Source organism: Mesoplodon densirostris, chromosome 20, assembly GCF_025265405.1.
Source record: "Mesoplodon densirostris isolate mMesDen1 chromosome 20, mMesDen1 primary haplotype, whole genome shotgun sequence".
Lineage (NCBI taxonomy): Eukaryota > Metazoa > Chordata > Mammalia > Artiodactyla > Ziphiidae > Mesoplodon > Mesoplodon densirostris.
Window position 1 is genome coordinate 9220072 of NC_082680.1, and position 17851 is coordinate 9237922.

At 39.7% G+C, this 17851-nt stretch overlaps 1 protein-coding gene across 1 annotated transcript in view; it reads left to right on the plus strand.

Annotated features, from left to right (window-relative positions):
• CSMD1 (CUB and Sushi multiple domains 1) overlaps positions 1–17851 on the plus strand; it is a 1461432-nt gene that overhangs the window by 1062814 nt on the left and 380767 nt on the right. Inside the window, exon 14 of the mRNA XM_060085850.1 lies at positions 7637–7749. Coding sequence (XP_059941833.1) covers positions 7637–7749 — 113 coding nt within the window. The remainder of the gene's footprint in view (positions 1–7636; positions 7750–17851) is intronic.

Below are 17851 nucleotides of genomic sequence, written 5' to 3' on the forward strand. Positions count from 1 at the left end.
AATCCTTTGTCAGTTGCTTCATTTGCAAATATTTTCTCCCATTCTGAGGGTTGTCCTTTCGTCTTGTTTATGGTTTCCTTTGCTTTGCAAAAGCTTTTAAGTTTCATTAGTTCCCATTTGTTTATTTTTGTTTTTATTTCCATTTCTCTAGGAGGTGTGTCAAAAAGGATCTTGCTGTGATTCATGTCATAGAGTGTTCTGCCTATGTTTTCCTCTAAGAGTTTTATAGTGTCTGGCCTTACATTTAGGTCTGTAATCCATTTTGAATTTATTCTTGTTTATGGTGTGAGGGAGTTTTCTAATTTCATTCTTTTACAGGTAGCTCTCCAGTTATCCCAGCATCACTTATTGAAGAGGCTGTCTTTTCTCCATTGTATATTCTTGCCTCCTTTATCAAAGATAAGGTGACCATATGTGTGTGGGTTTGTCTCTGGGCTTTCTATCCTGTTGCATTGATCTATATTTCTTTTTTTGTGCCAGTACCATACTGTCTTGATTACTGTAGCTTTGTGGTATAGTCTGAAGTCAGGGAGCCTGATTCCTCCAGCTCTGTTTTTCTTTCTCAAGATGGCTTTGGCTATTCGGGGTCTTTTGTGTTTCCATACAAATTGTGAAATTTTTTGTTCTAGTTCTGTGAAGAATGTCATTGGTAGTTTGATAGGGATTGCATTGAATCTGTAGACTGCTTTGAGTAGTATAATCATTTTCACAATATTGATTCTTCCAATCCAAGTACATGGTATATCTCTCCAACTCTTTGTATCATGTTTAGTTTCTTTCATCAGTGTCTTGTAGATTTCTGCATACAGGTCTTTTGTCTCCCTAGGTAGTTTTATTCCTAGGTATTTTATTCTTTTTGTTGCAGTGGTAAATGGGAGTGTTTCTTTAATTTCTCTTTCAGATTTTTCATCATTAGTGTATAGGAATACAAGAGCAGTAATTTTGTATCCTGCTGCTTTACCAAATTCATTGATTAGCTCTAGTAGTTTTCTGGTGGCATCTTTAGGGTTCTCTATGTGAAGTATCATGTCATCTGCAAACAGTGACAGTTTTACTTCTTCTTTTCCAATTTGGATTCCTTTTGTTTCATTTTCTTCTCTGATTGCTATGGCTAAAACTTCCAAAACTATGTTGAATAATAGTGGTGAGAGTGGGCAACCTTGTCTTGTTCCTGATCTTAGTGGAAATGGTTTCAGCTTTTCACCAGTGAGAATGATGTTGGCTGTGGTTTGTCATATATGGCCTTTATTATGTTGAGGTAAGTTCCCTCTATGCCCACTTCTGGCGGGTTTTTATCATAAATGGGTGTTGAATTTTGTCAAAAGCTTTTTCTGCATCTATTGAGGTAATCATATGGTTTTTCTCCTTCAATTTGTTAATATGGTTTATCACATTGATTGATTGCGTATACCCCACTTGATCATGATGTATGAACCTTTTACTGTGCTGCTGAATTCAGTTTGCTATTATTTTGTTCGGATTTTGCATCTATGTTCATCAGTAATATTGGCCTGTAGTTTTCGTTTTTTGTGACATCTTTGTTTGGTTTTGGTATCAGAGTGATGGTGGTCTCATAGAATGAGTTTGGGAGTGTTCCTCTCTCTGCATAATTTTGGAAGTGTTTGAGAAGGATGGGTGTTAGCTCTTCTCTAAACTTTTGATAGAATTTGCCTGTGAAGCCATCAGGTCCTGGGCTTTTGTTTGTTGGAAGATTTTTAATTTCAATTTCACAGTTTCAGTTTCAGTGCTTGTGGTTGGTCTGTTTATATTTTCTTATTTATTTATTTTTTTTTTGCGGTACGCGGGCCTCTCACTCTTGTGGCCCACAGGCTCCGGATGCACAGGCTCAGCGGCCATGGCTCACGGGCCCAGCCACTCCGTGGCATGTGGGATCTTCCCGGACTGGGGCACGAACCCGTGTCCCCTGCATCGGCAGGCGGACTCTCAACCACTGCGCCACCAGGGAAGCCCTGCTTATATTTTCTATTTCTTCCTGGTTCAGTCTTGGAAGGTTGTGTTTTTCTAAGAATTTGTCCATTTTTTCCAGGTTGTCCATTTTATTGCCATATAGTTGCTTGTAATAATCTCTCATGATCCCTTGTATTTCTGCAGTGTAAGTTGCTACTTCTTTTTCATTTCTAGTTCTATTGATTTGAGTCTTCTCCAGTTTTTTTCTTGATGAGTTTGGCTAATGGTTTATCAATTCTGTTTGTCTTCTCAAAGAACCAGCTTTTAATTTTATTGATCTCTGCTATCGTTTCCTTCATTTCTTTTTCATTTATTTCTGATCTGATTTTATGATTTCTTTCCTTCTTCTAACCTTGGTTTTTTTTGTTCTTTCTCTAATTGCTTTAGTTGTAAGTTTAGGTTGTTTATTTGAGATGTTTCTTGTTTCCTGAGGTAGGATTGTATTGCTGTAAACTTCCCTCTTAGAACTGCTTTTGCTGCATCCCGTAGGTTTTGGGTTGTCGTGTTTTCATTGTCATTTGCTTGCAGGAATTTTTTGATTTCCTGTTTGATTTCTTCAGTGATCTCTTGGTTGTTTAGTAGTGTATTGTTTAGCCTCCACGTGTTTGTATCTTTTACAGATTTTTTTCCTGTAATTGATAGCTAGTCCCATAGCGCTGTGGTCGGAAAAGATACTTGATACAATTTCAATATTCTTAAATTTACCAAAGCTTGAATTGTGACCCAAGATATGATCTATCCTGGAGAATGTTCCACGAGCACTTGAGAAGAAAGTGTATTCTTTGGTTTTTGGATGGAATGTCCTATAAATATCAACTAAGTCCATCTTGTTTAATGTCATTTAAATCTTGTGTTTCCTTATTTATATTCATTTTGGATGATCTGTCCATTAATGAAAGTGGGGTGTTAAAGTCCCCTACTATTATTGTGTTACTGTCGATTTCCCCTTTTATGGCTGTTAGCATTTGCCTTATGTATTGAGGTGTTCCTATGTTGGGTACATAAATATTTACAATTGTTATATCTTTTTCTTTGATCAATCCCTTGATCATTATGTAGTTTCCTTCGTCTCTTGTAATAGTCTTTCTTTTAAAGTCTATTTTGTCTGATATGAGAATTGCTACTCCAGCTTTCTTTTGATTTCCATTTGCATGGAATATCATTTTCCATCCTCTCACTTTCAGTCTGTATGTGTCCCTAGGTCTGAAGTGGGTCTCTTGTAGACAGCATATATATGGGTCTTGTTTTTTATCCATTCAGCTACTCTATGTCTTTTGGTTGGAGCATTTAATCCATTTACATTTAAGGTAGTTATTGATATGTATGTTCCTATTACCATTTTCTTAATTGTTTTGGGTTTGTTATTGTAGGTCTTTTCCTTCTGTTGTGTTTCCTGCCTAGAGAAGTTCCTTTAGCATTTGTTGTAAAGCTGGTTTGGTGGCGCTGAATTCCTTTAGCTTTTGCTTGTCTGTAAAGGTTTTAATTTCTCCGTCAAATCTGAATGAGATCCTTTCTGGGTAGAGTAACTTGGTTGTAGGTTTTTCCCTTTCATCACTCTAAATATGTCCTGCCACTCCCTTCTGGCTTGCAATGTTTCTGCTGAAGGATCAGCTGTTAACCTTATGGGGATTCCCTTGTATGTTATTTGTTGCTTTTTCCTTGCTGCTTTAAAAATTTTTACTTTGTATTTAATTTTTGATAGTTTGATTAGTATGTGTCTTGGCGTGTTTCTCCTTGGATTTATTCTGTATGGGACTCTCTGCGCTTCCTGGACTTGATTGACTATTTCCTTTCCCATATTAGGGAAGTTTTCAACTGTAATCTCTTCAAATATTTTCTCAGGCCCTTTCTTTTTCTTTTCTTCTCTGGGACCCCTATAATTCGAATGTTGGTGCATTTAATGTTTTCCCAGAGGTCTCTGAGACTATCCTCAATTCTTTTCATTCTTTTTTGTTTATGCTGCTCTGTGGTAGTTATTTCCACTATTTTATCTTCCAGGTCATTTATCCGTTCTTCTGCCTCAGTTATTCTGCTATTGATTCCTTTAGAGAATTAATTCGATTTATTGTGTTGTTCATCATTGTTTGTTTGCTCTTTAGTTCTTGTAGGTCCTTGTTAACCATTTCTTGTAATTTCTCCATTCTATTTACAAGGTTTTGGATCATCTTTACTATCATTACTCTGAATTCTTTTTCAGATAGACTACCTATTTCCTCTTCATTTCTTTGGTGTGGTGGGTTTTTACCTTGCTCCTTCATCTGCTGTGTGTTTCTCTGTCTTCTCATTTTGCTTAACTTACAGTGTTTGGGGTCTCCTTTTTGCAGGCTGCAGGTTTGTATTTCCCATTGCTTTTGGTGTCTGCCCCCAGTGGGTAAGGTTGGTTCAGTGGGTTGTGTAGGCTTCCTGGTGGAGGGGACTGATGCCTGTGTTCTGGTGGGTGAGGCTGGATCTTGTCTTTCTGGTGGGCTGGAGTGCATCCGGTGGTGTGTTTTGGGGTATCTGCGACCTTATTATGATTTTAGGCAGCCTCTCTGCTAATGGGTGGGGTTGTGTTCCTGTCTTGCTAGTTGTTTGGCATAGGGTGTCCAGCAGTGTAGCTTGCTGTTCATTGAGTGGAACTGGGTCTTAGCGTTGAGATGGAAATCTCTGGGTGAGCTTTCGCTGTTTGATAATACGTGGAGCTGTGAGGTCTCTGGTAGACCCGTGTCCTGAACTTGGCTCTCCCACCTCAGAGGCTCAGGCCTGACACCCGGCCGGAGCACCAAGACCCTGTGAGAAAAGGGAGAAAATAAATAAATAAATAAATAAAATAATAAAATAAAATAGTTATTAAAATAAAAAATAAAACAATTATTAAAAATAGAAAAATTAAAAAGTAATTTAAAAAAGAAAGAAAGAAAGAAGAGAGCAACCAAACCAAAAAAAGCGAATCCAATGATAACAAGCACTAAAAACTATACAAAGAAAAAAACATGGACAGACAGAAACCTAGGACAAATGGTAAAAGTAAAGCTATACCGACAAAATCACACAAAGAAGCATACACATACACACTCACAAAAAAAGAAAAAAAAGGAAAAAATAATATATATATATATATATATATATATATAAATGGAAGAGAGCAACCAAATCAATAAACAAATCTACCAATGATAATAAGCTCTAAATGCTAAACTAAGATAAACATAAAACCAAAAACAAATTACATGCAGAAAGCAAACCCCAAGTCTGCAGTTGTTCCCCAAGTCCACCACCTCGCTTTTGTGATGATTTGTTTTCTATTCAGGTATTCCAGTGATGCAGGGTACATCAAGTTGATGGTGGAGATTTAATCCGCTGCTCCTGAGGCTGCTGGGAGAGATTTCCCTTTTCTTCTTTGTTCGCACAGCTCCCAGGGTTCAGCTTTGGATTTGGCCCCGCCCCTGCGTGTAGGTTGCCTGAGGGCGTGTGTTCTTTGCCTAGACAGGATGGGGTTAAAGGAGCCGCTGATTCGGGGGCTCTGGCTAACTCAGGTGGGGGGAGGGAGGGGCAAGGAGTGCGGGGCGAGCCTGCGGCGGCAGAGGCCAGCGTGACGTTGCACCAGCCTGAGGCGCGCCGTGCGCTCTCCCGGGGAAGTTGTCCCTGGATCACGGGACCCTGTCAGTGGCGGGCTGCACAGGCTCCCAGTAGGGGAGGTGTGGATAGTGACCTGTGCTCGCACACAGGCTTCTTGGTGGCGGCAGCAGCAGCCTTAGTGTTTTGTGCCTGTCTCTGGGGTCCGCGCTGATAGCCGCGGCTCATACCTGTCTCTGTAGCTCCTTTAAGCAGCACTCTTAATCCTCTCTCCTCGTGCACCCAAAACAGTGGTTTCATGGCTCTTCGGCAGCTCCGGGCTTTTTCCGGGACCCCCTCCTGGCTAGCTGTGTGCACTAGCCCCCTTCAGGCTGTGTTCACGCAGCCAACCCCAGTCCTCTCCGTGGGATCTGACCTCCGAAGCCTGAGCCTCAGCTCCCAGCCCCTGCCCGTCCCGGCGGGTGAGCAGACAAGCCTGTCAGGCTGGTGAGTGCCGGTCGGCACCGACCCTCTGTGCGGGAATCTCTCTGCTTTGCCCTCTGCACCCCTGTGGCTGCGCTCTCCTCCGCGGCTCCGAAGCTCCCCCCTCCGCCACCCACAGTCTCCGCCTGCGCAGGGGCTTCTACTGTGTGGAAACATTTCCTCCTTCACAGCTCCCTCCCACTGGTGCAGGTCCCCTCCCTATCCTTTTGTCTCTGTTTATTCTTTTTTCTTTTGCCCTTCCCAGGTACGTGGGGAGTTTCTTGCCTTTTGGGAGGTCTGAGGTCTTCTGCCAGCGTTCAGTGGGTGTTCTGTAGGAGCTGTTCCACATGTAGATGTATTTTTGATGTATTTGTGGGGAGGAAGGTGATCTCCACATCTTACTCCTCTGCCATCTTGAAGCCCCCCCCCCCGGCTGTTTTGTTAATACACAACAAATGCTTCACTGAAAATTCCATTCGCTGTAACCTGGACTTTAATATGCAGCTGGAAAGTTCCATACATTTGCCAAATCTTTCTCTGCTGTGCATGCAGTTCTCCTTGTCAATATTCTTGTAATGTATGGTTAACTTTGTTTTCCTATGTGTGTGTGTGTGTATTTATATCCAAACTTTATTTAGAGTAGTTTTAAATTTGAGCAAAACTAAGAGGGAGGTACAGAGATATACCCCCTGCCTGCACACATGCACAGCCTCCTCATTATTAATATCCCCCACGAAATGGTGCAACATTTTACCAAGGATGAACCTGTGTTAACACCTCATCATCACCCAAAGTTCCTGGTTTACATTAGGGTTCACTCTTGATGTTGCAGTCTATGGGTTTGGACAAATGTGTAATGACATGGCATCATTACAGTATCATACAAAGTATTTTCATTGCCCTAAAAATCCTCTGTGCTCCACCTATTCATCCCTCCCACTTCCCAACCTGTCAACCACTGATTTTTTTTGCTGTCTCCATAGTTTCACCTTTTCTAGAATGTCCTAGGGTTGGAATCATCCTGTAGTGGCCTTTTCAGATTGGTTTCTTTCACTTAGTGCATTTACATTTCCTCCATGTCATTTCATGGCCTGATAGCTCATTTCCTTTCACTGCTAAAGAAGATTCCATCCTATGATATAATTTTTGTGGTAAAGGTACATGATAATTCCAGACTGTGGAACCCAAGCATTACGTGAATGAACCAGAACTTTTATTAGCTTAGACATGCTTTCCTATTAATGATGTGATGTTACATCACCGCACAGCAGTAAGGCACATAGGGTGACCAACCCTCCCAGTTCGTCCAGTGCTGCCCCAGTTTTAGCACTGACAGTCCTGCACCCAGAGAAGAACTTCAGTGTCAGTTAAATGGGAGGGTTGCTCACCCTAAGTCGATTTTTAAAATCAAAGATACAAATTCACAGTTATAATATAGAATAATTACTGTAAAAGGCCAAGATATTATGATTCGAGTATGAATATGAATTACAAATGGCTATAGATTCTTCGAAGGAGGGTCTTGCTATCTATATATATCTATATCTATGGCTTGTCTGTTTAAGCAGCAGGATTCCCCCCACGCCTTGAAGGTAAAAGTGGAGATATTTGGTGCCTTAAACAATGGTTTTGACATTTCTTTTCTCTGCAGACTCACTGGATCCAGTGTTCCTGACCTTATTGTGAGTATGAGCAACCAGATGTGGCTACATCTACAGTCCGATGACAGCATTGCCTCGCCTGGATTTAAAGCTGTTTACCAAGGTATGTCCCGAACACACTTAGCAGCGTTTAAAACCAGCTTTCCTGCAGGGGGCCAGGACGATTTTCTATGTGTTAGATGTAAATAAAACTGACAAGTCAGAACAATGTTTAAAAATAAGGACTAATTATTTGCAACTTCCGTAATTAAAGTTCTACTTATGGCTGGTTTTTGCGAGGGAGAAACGTTAACTTCTTGAAAGCTTGGCTCGCCGTTACTGTGGCAAAACGAAGAGTGAGATCAAGTATAACATGTAAGCCAGGAAATGTGTTCACACTTGTCGATCTTGGCATTTTAGCTCTTCCTGAGGGAAGTTGTTATGCTTATAACTAAGGGAAGCATTTTGAACAAAGTATGAATTTGAGTGGCATCAACTCGGTGAAGTTTATTATATACATCCTCAGGTACAAATGTGTGGGTTTCTAATGGAAGACAGGGAAATCTAGACAGAGTAGGAAAAAATCTACTAAGTACTTGTATAGGAGAAAAATAACCTTGCTTTGAGAGTTATGAGTTATGCTTGCTCTGGAGAAGAGAATGCTCCTTCAGGGAAGTTGGCTTCGTCTCTGAGTCACAAGATGATGAGGAGCCGCCACCCCAGTGAACCGTTTGCCGTGGTGAAGTAGCTGCTGTGCGGGTGACCAGGGCCCCAGGCTCTGTGTCCTGCCTCTTTAAACAGCCTCACCAGACTGTTCCACCTATATTGTTTCCTCTGGAGCTCCTAGGAAACACATCTTTTAACCGGAGCATATTGATTGGTATTTCTTAAAACGTTTTTTAATTATGAAAAACTTCAAAATGCAAACAGAAGTAGGAAGAATAATATAATGAACCTGAGATAACCTACATTTACAAACTTTTTTGCAAGACTCCCAGATAGTCTGCTGTTGACTCGAGTATTGACTGTACATGCGGGACACAGCTGCCCCATCCATGTGTTCCTCTAGATTGTCAGCCTCTGCTCAGCCCTGCCCTTCCTCAAGTGTCCTACATCTTTTGGGAAATCAATGATACTTCCTTCTACTAGACATTCCCAAAAGGTTCCAGGCTCACAGGCAAACCTTTATAAAATGACTACATCTTAAAAAAAATGAATTTCTTCTTTCCTATTCCCACCAAAAAAAAAGAAAACCCTGTCCCACTGCCACCCTCACAAAAACAAAATCAACAAACTGCCCAGGTTTTCAGAGGTTTAGTTCACATAACCCCCCTCTTGTGCACTTTGGTTCTGAAGGTGACAGTGCAGCAGCCAGGCTAGCCCTCCCCTGTCTTTCGGGCACACCATGATCCATGGGTCGGTGTCTCTGGATCGCTAAGAAGGGTGAAGAACTGAGAATGAAACAAGGCAGAAGGGGAATCTGAGACTGGAATATGAAGAATAAAAATGACCTTCATGATCTTCCAACTTCAGGGCACCTAGAATAGCTGTCAGGAGGCACATCTGTTTTAACTGGCAAAAACACACACATACAAGAACACACAGACCGTTTAACTTTCGATCTGTACTTTCATGTTCTCTATGTCAGTAATTAAATAGTTTTGACTCAAGAAACATTTAAGGAGGCTTGTGAGCATGCCAAATTCTTCCTTTGGGGTTATGCAAAAGCAAAATGGTGATGGATCACTGCTTGTATTTTCAGATTAGACCCTTCATATATTTGGCTAAAAGAAATAAATTGTTCTCCTGTGCCCAAAGATGAAATGTGTCCCCAGATACGATACAATGAAGTTACTAATACTAACAATGTTTTATAAATTATTATATAAAACTACTTATTTATGAAACTTAAAATATATATTTAAGTTGCCATTTTACATATACTGGCATACTTTCAATGAACCACAACTAATTTGAAGTGATTTTCAGTAAGATTCAAAAGAACATATTCTCATCTTGAATTCAAGTTATAGTCATGAGAAGTCTTTTCAGAATCTTTTTTTTTTTTTGCTGTACGCGGGCCTCTCACTGTTGTGGCCTCTCCCGTTGCGGAGCACAGGCTCCGGACGCGCAGGCTCAGCAGCCATGGCTCACGGACCCAGCCGCTCTGCGGCATGTGGGATCCTCCCGGACCGGGGCATGAACCCGTGTCCCCTGAATCAGCAGGCGGACTCTCAACCACTGTGCCACCAGGGAAGCCCCCAGAATCATTTTATACTATCTTACAAATACCTTTGCACTAATAGTTGATCAAAATTACCAGGACAATTTTAAACAGACAATTTTTTTTTCACACACACACACACACACACACACACACACACACTGTATTTTATTTTTACAAGAGATAAATAAATTGACACCAAGCATTGTAAACGGATGACCACAACAAAAGCAACAACGATTGCAATTACCAAACACGAAACACACTCATACTATGTCATAATATTGACATTCAGTCCAGTAATCCTCCACTGTAACAGCTCCTTTACTTTGCAGTGAAAATTGATTTGTATATTTTTTGCCTCTGAGTCCTTCTGGGATTTTTTTTTTAATTCAAACACAAAGTCACAAAAATTATAATCATCCTCATCAGTTCACTCAGTCCCATGTAATTAATTTTTTTTCATCTTGATCTTTTGTTAGCACTTTTATGAATTCATCAGTTTTCCATTAGAGTTCTGAAAATGCTTATTCATTCAGTTCAGCAGTATAGTCAGTTACCAGAAAAATGTACTTGTCAGAGTCTATTCCATGAATTCCTTGAAGATGAAACCCTTTTATAGGAACATTTTTGCAAAAACATCAGAGTACACCCAGAACTCTCTGTAAATGACAAAAGACTTAAAAATGACCATGATTTTTAGATTTGATGAAAGTTCATAATAATGCAATTGACAAGGAAATTTAGTTATCTCTGAGATATACATTTTACAGTAATAACTAGAGTTATGACTTATAACATTATACCAGAACATATTAGATTTTCAGAAATTTCATGTAATGTCTGAAACATTTATGTTAACATATTTCCATACAAATAACCCAAAGAAAGTTTAGTATTAGTTGTTTTGTTTGTTTGTTTGTATACTGCAGGTTCTTAGTAGTCATCAATTTTATACACATCAGTATATACATGTCAATCCCAATCGCCCAATTCAGCACACCACCATCCCCACCGCTCCGCAGTTTTCCCCCTTTGGTGCCCATACGTTTGTTCTCTACATCTGTGTCTCAACTTCTACCCTGCAAACAGGTTCATCTGTACCATTTTTCTAGGTTCCACATACATGCGTTAATATACGATATTTGTTTTTCTCTTTCTGACTTACTTTACTCTGTATGACAGTCTCTAGGTCCATCCACGTCTCAACAAATGACCCAATTTCGTTCCTTTTTATGGCTGAGTAATATTCCATTGTATATATGTACCACATCTTCTTTATCCATTCATCTGTTGATGGGCATTTAGGTTGCTTCCATGACCTGGCTATTGTAAATAGTGCTGCAGTGAACATTAGGGTGCATGTGTCTTTTAGAATTATGGTTTTCTCTGGGTATATGCCCAATAGTGGGATTGCGGGATCATATGATAATTCTATTTTTAGTTTATTAAGGAACCTCCATACTGTTCCCCATTGTGGCTGTATCAGTTTACAATCTCACCAACAGTGCAAGAGGGTTCCCTTTTCTCCACACCCTCTCCAGCATTTGTTGTTTGTAGATTTTCTGATGATGCCCATTCTAACTGGTGTGAAGTGATACCTCATTGAAGTTTTGATTTGAATTTCTCTAATAATTAGTGATATTGAGCAGCTTTTCATGTGCTTCTTGGCCATCTGTATGTCTTATTTGGAGAAATGTCTATTTAGGTCTTCTGCCCATTTTTGGATTGGGTTGTTTGTTTTTTTCAATATTGAGCTGCATGAGCTGTTTATATATTTTGGAGATTAATCCTTTGTCCGTTGATTCGTTTGCAAACATTTTCTCCCATTCTGAGGGCTGTCTTTTCGTCTTGTTCATAGTTTCCTTTGCTGTGCGAAAGCTTTGAAGTTTCATTAGGTCCCACTTGTTTATTTTTGTTTTTATTTCCATTACTCTAGGAGGTGGATCAAAAAAGATCTTGCTGTGACTTATGTCACAGAGTGTTCTTCCTACGTTTTACTCTAAGAGTTTTATAGTGTCTGGTCTTACATTTAGGTCTTGAATCCTTTTTGAGTTTATTTCTGTGTATGGTGTTAGGGAGTGTCCTAATTTCATTCTTTTACATGTAGCTGTCCAGTTATCCTGGCACCACTTATTGAAGAGACTGTCTTTTCTCCATTTGTATATCTTTGCCTCCTTTGTCATAGATTAGCTGACCATTGGTGCATAGGTTTATCTCTGGGATTTCTATCTTGTTCCATTGATCTATGTTTCTGTTTTTGTGCCAGTACCATATTGTCTTGATTACTGTAGCTCTGTAGTATAGTCTGAAGTCAGGGAGTCTGATTCCTCCAGCTGTGTTTTTTTCCCTCAAGACTGCTTTGGCTATTCGGGGTCTTTTGTGTCTCCATACAAATTTTAAGATGATTTGTTCTAGTTCCGTAAAAAATGCCATTGGTAACTTGATAGGGATTGCATTGAATCTGTAGATTGCTTTTGTAGTATAGTCATTTTCACAATATTGGTTCTTCCAATCCAAGAACATGGTATATCTCTCCATCTGTTGGTGTCATCTTTAATTTCTTTCATCAGTGTCTTATAGTTTTCTGCATAAAGGTCTTTTGTCTCCCTAGGTAGGTTTATTCCTAGGTATTTTATTCTTTTTGTTGCAATGGTAAATGGAAGTGTTTGCATAATTCCTCTTTCAGATTTTTCATCATTAGTGTATAGGAATACAAGAGATTTCTGTGCATTAACTTTGTATCCTGCAACTTTACCAAATTCATTGATTAGCTCTAGTAGTTTTCTGGTGGCATCTTTAGGATTCTCTATGTATAGTTTCATGTCATCTGCAAACAGTGACAATTTTTCTTCTTCTTTTCCAATTTAAATTCCTTTTATTTCTTTTTCTTCTCTGATTGCCATGGCTAGGACTTCCAAAACTATGTTGAATAATACTGGTGAGAGTGGACATCTTTGTCTCGTTCCTGATCTTAGAGGAAATGCTTTCAGTTCTTCACCATTGAGAATGATGTTTGCTGTGGGTTTGTCCTATATGGCCTTTATTATGTTGAGGTAGGTTCCCTCTATGCCCAATTTCTGGAGAGTTTTCATCATAAATGGGTGTTGAATTTTGTCAAAAGCTTTTTCTGCATCTATTGAGATGATCACATGGTTTTTATTCTTCAATTTGTTAATATGGTGTATCACATTGATTTGCATATATTGAAGAATGCTTTCATCCCTGGGATAAATCCCATTTGATCATGGTGTATGATCCTTTTAATGTGTTGTTGGATTCTGTTTGCTAGTATTTTGTTGAGGATTTTTGCATCTGTATTCATCAGTGATATTGGTCTGTAATTTTCTTTTTTTGTAGTAGCTTTGTCTGGTTTTGGTATCAGGGTGACGTTGGCCTCATAGAATGAGTTTGGGAGTGTTCCTTCCTCTGAAATTTTTTGGAAAAGTTTGAGAAGGATGGGTGTTAGCTCTTCTCTAAATGTTTGATAGAATTCACCTGTGAAGCCATCTGGTCCTAGACTTTTGTTTGTTGGAAGATTTTTAATCACAGTTTCAATTTCATTACTTGTGATTGGTCTGTTCATATTTTCTGTTTCTTCCTGGTTCAGTCTTGGAAGGTTATACCTTTGTAAGAATTTGTCCATTTCTCCCAGGTTGTCCATTTTATTGGCATAGAGTTGCTTGTAGTAGTCTCTTAGGATGCTTTGTATTTCTGCGGTGTCTGTTGTAACTTCTCCTTTTTCATTTCTAATTTTATTGATTTGAGTCCTCTCCCTCTTTTTCTTCATGAGTCTGGCTAATGGTTTATCAATTTTATTTATCTTCTCAAAGAACCAGCTTTTAGTTTTGTTGATCTTTGCTATTGTTTTCTTTGTTTCTATTTCATTTATTTCTGCTCTGATCTTTATGATTTCTTTCCTTGTTCTAACTTTGGGTTTTGTTTGTTCTTCTTTCTCTAGTTCCTTTAGGTTTAAGGTTAGATTGTTTACTTGAGATTTTTCTTGTTTCTTGAGGTAGGCTTGTATAGCTATAAGCTTCCCTCTTAGAACTGCTTTTGCTGCATCCCATAGGTTTTGGATTGTCATGTTCTCATTGTAATTTGTCTGTAGGTATTTTCTGATTTCCTCTTTGATTTCTTCAGTGATCTCTTGGTTATTCAGTAACATATTGTTTAGCCTCCATGTGTTTGTGTTTTTTATGGTTTTTTCCCTGTAATTCATTTCTAATCTCATAGCGTTATGGTCAGAAAAGATGCTTGATATGATTTCAGTTTTCTTAAATTTTCTGAGGCTTGATCTGTGACCCAAGATGTGATCTATCCTGGAGAATGTTCCGTGTGCACTTGAGAAGAAAGTGTAATCTGCTGTTTTGGATGGAATGTCCTATAAATATCAGTTAAATCTTTCTGGTCTATTGTGTCATTTAAAGCTTCTGTTTCCTTATTTATTTTCATTTTGGATGATCTGTCTAGTGGTGTAAGTGAGGTGTTAAAGTCCCCCACTATTATTGTGTTACTGTTGATTTCCTCTTTTTTAGCTGTTAGCAGTTGCCTTATGTATTGAGGTGCTCCTATGTCAGGTGCATATGTATTTATAATTGTTATATCTTCTTCTTGGATTGATACCTTGATCATTATGTAGTGTCCTTCCTTGTCTTTTGTAACATTCTTTATTTTAAAGTCTATTTTATCTGATATGAGTATAGCTACTCCAGCTTTCTTTTGATTTCCATTTGCATGGAATATCTTTTTCCATCCCCTCACTTTCAGTCTGTTTGTGTCCCTAGGTCTGAAGTGGGTCTCTTGTAGACAGCATATATATGGGTCTTGTTTTTGTATCCATTTAGCAAGCCTGTGTCTTTTGTTTGGAGCATTTAATCTATTCACGTTTAAGGTAATTATCGATATGTATGTTCTTATGACCATTTTCTTAATTGTTTTGAGTTTGTTTTTGTAGATCCTTTTCTTCTCTTGTGTTTCCCACTTAGAGAAGTTCCTTTAGCATTTGTTGTAGAGCTGGTTTGGTGGTGCTGAATTCTCTTAGCTTTTGCTTGTCTGTAAAGCTTTTGATTTCTGCATCAAATCTGAATGAGATCCTTGCAGGGTAGAGTAATCTTGGTTGTAGGTTCTCCCCTTTGATCACTTTAAGTATATCATGCCACTCCTTTCTGGCTTGTAGAGTTTCTGCTGAGAAATCAGCTGTTAACCTTATGGGTGTTCCCTTGTATGTTATTTTTCATTTTTCCCTTGCTGCTTTCAATAATTTTTCTTTGTCTTTAATTTTTGCCAATTTGATTACTATGAGTCTTGGCATGTTTCTCCTTGGGTTTATCCTGTATGGGACTTGCTGCGCTTCCTGGACTTGGGTGGCTATTTCCTTTCCCATGTTAGGGAAGTTTTTGACTATAATGTCTTCAAGTATTTTCTCTGGTCCCCTCTCTCTCTCTTCTCCTTCTGGGACCCCTATAATGTGAATGTTGTTGTGTTTAATGTTGTCCCAGAGGTCTCTTAGTCTGTCTTCATTTCTTTTCATTCTTTTTTCTTTATTCTGTTCCGCAGCAGTGAATTCCACCATTCTGTCCTCCAGGTCACTTATCCATTCTTCTGCCTCAGTTATTCTGCTATTGATTTCTTCTAGTGTAGTTTTCATTTGAGTTATTGTGTTGTTCATCTCTGTTTGTTCTTTAATTCTTCCAGGTCTTTGTTAAACATTTCTTGCATCTTCTCGATCTTTGCCTCTATTCTTTTTTTTTTTTTTTTTTTTGCTATACGCGGGCCTCTCACTGTTGTGGCCCCTCCCGTTGCAGAGCACAGGCTCCGCATGTGCAGGCTCAGCAGCCATGGCTCATGGGCCCAGCCGCTCCGCGGCATGTGGGATCTTCCCGGACTGGGGCACGAACCCGTTTCCCCTGCATCGGCAGGTGGACTCTCAACCACTGCGCCACCAGGGAAGCCCTGCCTCTATTCTTTTTCTGATGTACTGGATCATCTTCACTCTCATTATTCTGAATTCCTTTTCTGGAAGGTTGCCTATCTCCACTTCATTTAGTTGTTTTTCTGGGGTTTTATCTTGTTCCTTCATCTGGTACATAGACCTCTGCCTTTTCATCTTGTCTATCTTTCTGTGAATGTGGTTTTTCTTCCACAGGCTGAACAATTGTAGTTCTTCTTGCTTCTGCTGTCTGCCCTCTGGTGGATGAGGCTATCTAAGAGGCTTGTGTAAGTTTCCTGATGTGAGGGACTGGTAACAGACAATTTTTAAACAGAGAATTTTTACTGACACACACAAGATCTATGATTTGAAAGAAACGGCTCATGATAAACTATAATCTAAGAAAATATACAATAAGAATTCAGAATAAAACATTAATATATGTTCCATATAACTTTTTAAAAGGGCCTCCGTGGTGGCGCAAGTGGTTGAGAGTCCGCCTGCCGATGCAGGGGATACGGGTTCGTGCCCCGGTCTGGGAGGATCCCATATGCCGCGGAGCGGCTGGGCCCGTGAGCCATGGCCGCTGAGCCTGTGCGTCCGGAGCCTGCGCGTCCGGAGCCTGCGCGTCCGGAGCCTGTGCTCCGCAACGGGGGAGGCCACAACAGTGAGAGGCCCGCATACCGCAAAAAAAAAAAAAAAAAAAAAAAAAAAATTAATTAATTTTTATTTTTGGCTGCTTTGGGTCTTTGTTGCTGTGCGCAGGCTTTCTGTAGTTGTGGTGAGTGGGGGCTACTCTTTGTTGTGGTGCACGGGCTTCTCATTGAGGTGGCTTCTCTTGTTGTGGAGCACGGACCATAGGAGCATAGGCCTCATTCGTTGTGGCATGCTGGCTCAGTAGTTGTGCCTCGCGGGCTCTAGAGTGCAGGCTCAGTAGTTTCGGCGCATGGGCTTCATTGCTCTGTGGCATGTGGGATCTTCCCGGACCAGGGATCGAACCCATGTCCCCTGCATTGGCAAGCGGATTCTTAACCACTGTGCCACTAGGGAAGTCCCCACATAACTATTTAAATTGTCAAAACTTTAGATACTTTCCTTAAGTTTCAGAATTCTAAGGAAGTAACAAATTTAAAAGAACAGTAATACAATAAAATTGGTGGTTATTTTATTTGTATTATTTTACTGTAGGGGAACTGTTACAAAGAAAGAAATAATTTGTAAGTTATTGTCAGGAAAAATTAGGAAAGTGACATGGGAGGAGATGCAGTTGATTATTACCCTGTGGATATTGAAGACTTTTGCATCTATTAGCAATTTTGTTTCAGTGTTGCTAACGGTCTATATATGCATTTTCTTTGAATTCTCCTTCAAAACAGTTTGTTAAATATCTTACTGGTTTCTTCATTAATTACAGAGTTCATTGAAATCTTTGACATGACAGATGTGTGCGTACATAAGTGAAAATGAAAGAAATATTAATCTGGAGAGCTGGGATTTTATTTTCTTCAGTTTTACTTTGTGAATTTGAATAAAGAAACAGTATGCTCTTGTCTTCTCAGTGTCCACTGTAGGGTAGTCAGGAGCTGAAAAATAAGCAGCTAGTGGTTACTGCACACCAAGCCAATGAGGCAGGTAATTAAAAGCATCTCCCAATGTCAAAACAATAAAGACGGTAGGTGGTGGTGTCATGAGTCCAACAGTGAAGGCAGCCTAACAGGGCCACACCCTTGCCTTGTGGGATGAAGGATAATAGTCACAGTGTTGAAAAGTCCTGTGGTGACGAGGGGGCTCCACAGGAGTGTCCTTAGATACAAAGTGTGAAAGACTCCTCCTTGCTGGAGACATGGGCTGCGATGGGGACTTCATTACTCATTTTTAATAAGAAATGCTACGAGAAAAAATGGTATTTACATCCCATGCAAAGGTTAGGACTTGAATGCACAGATAATTGCTGAATACTTCTGACATTTGGGTTTTTAGAGTTGACCTTTAATTGAACTTCTACATGACTGTGCCTTATTTAAGAAAGTACAGCAGAGATATAATCCTTTCCACATGACCTACACTTGC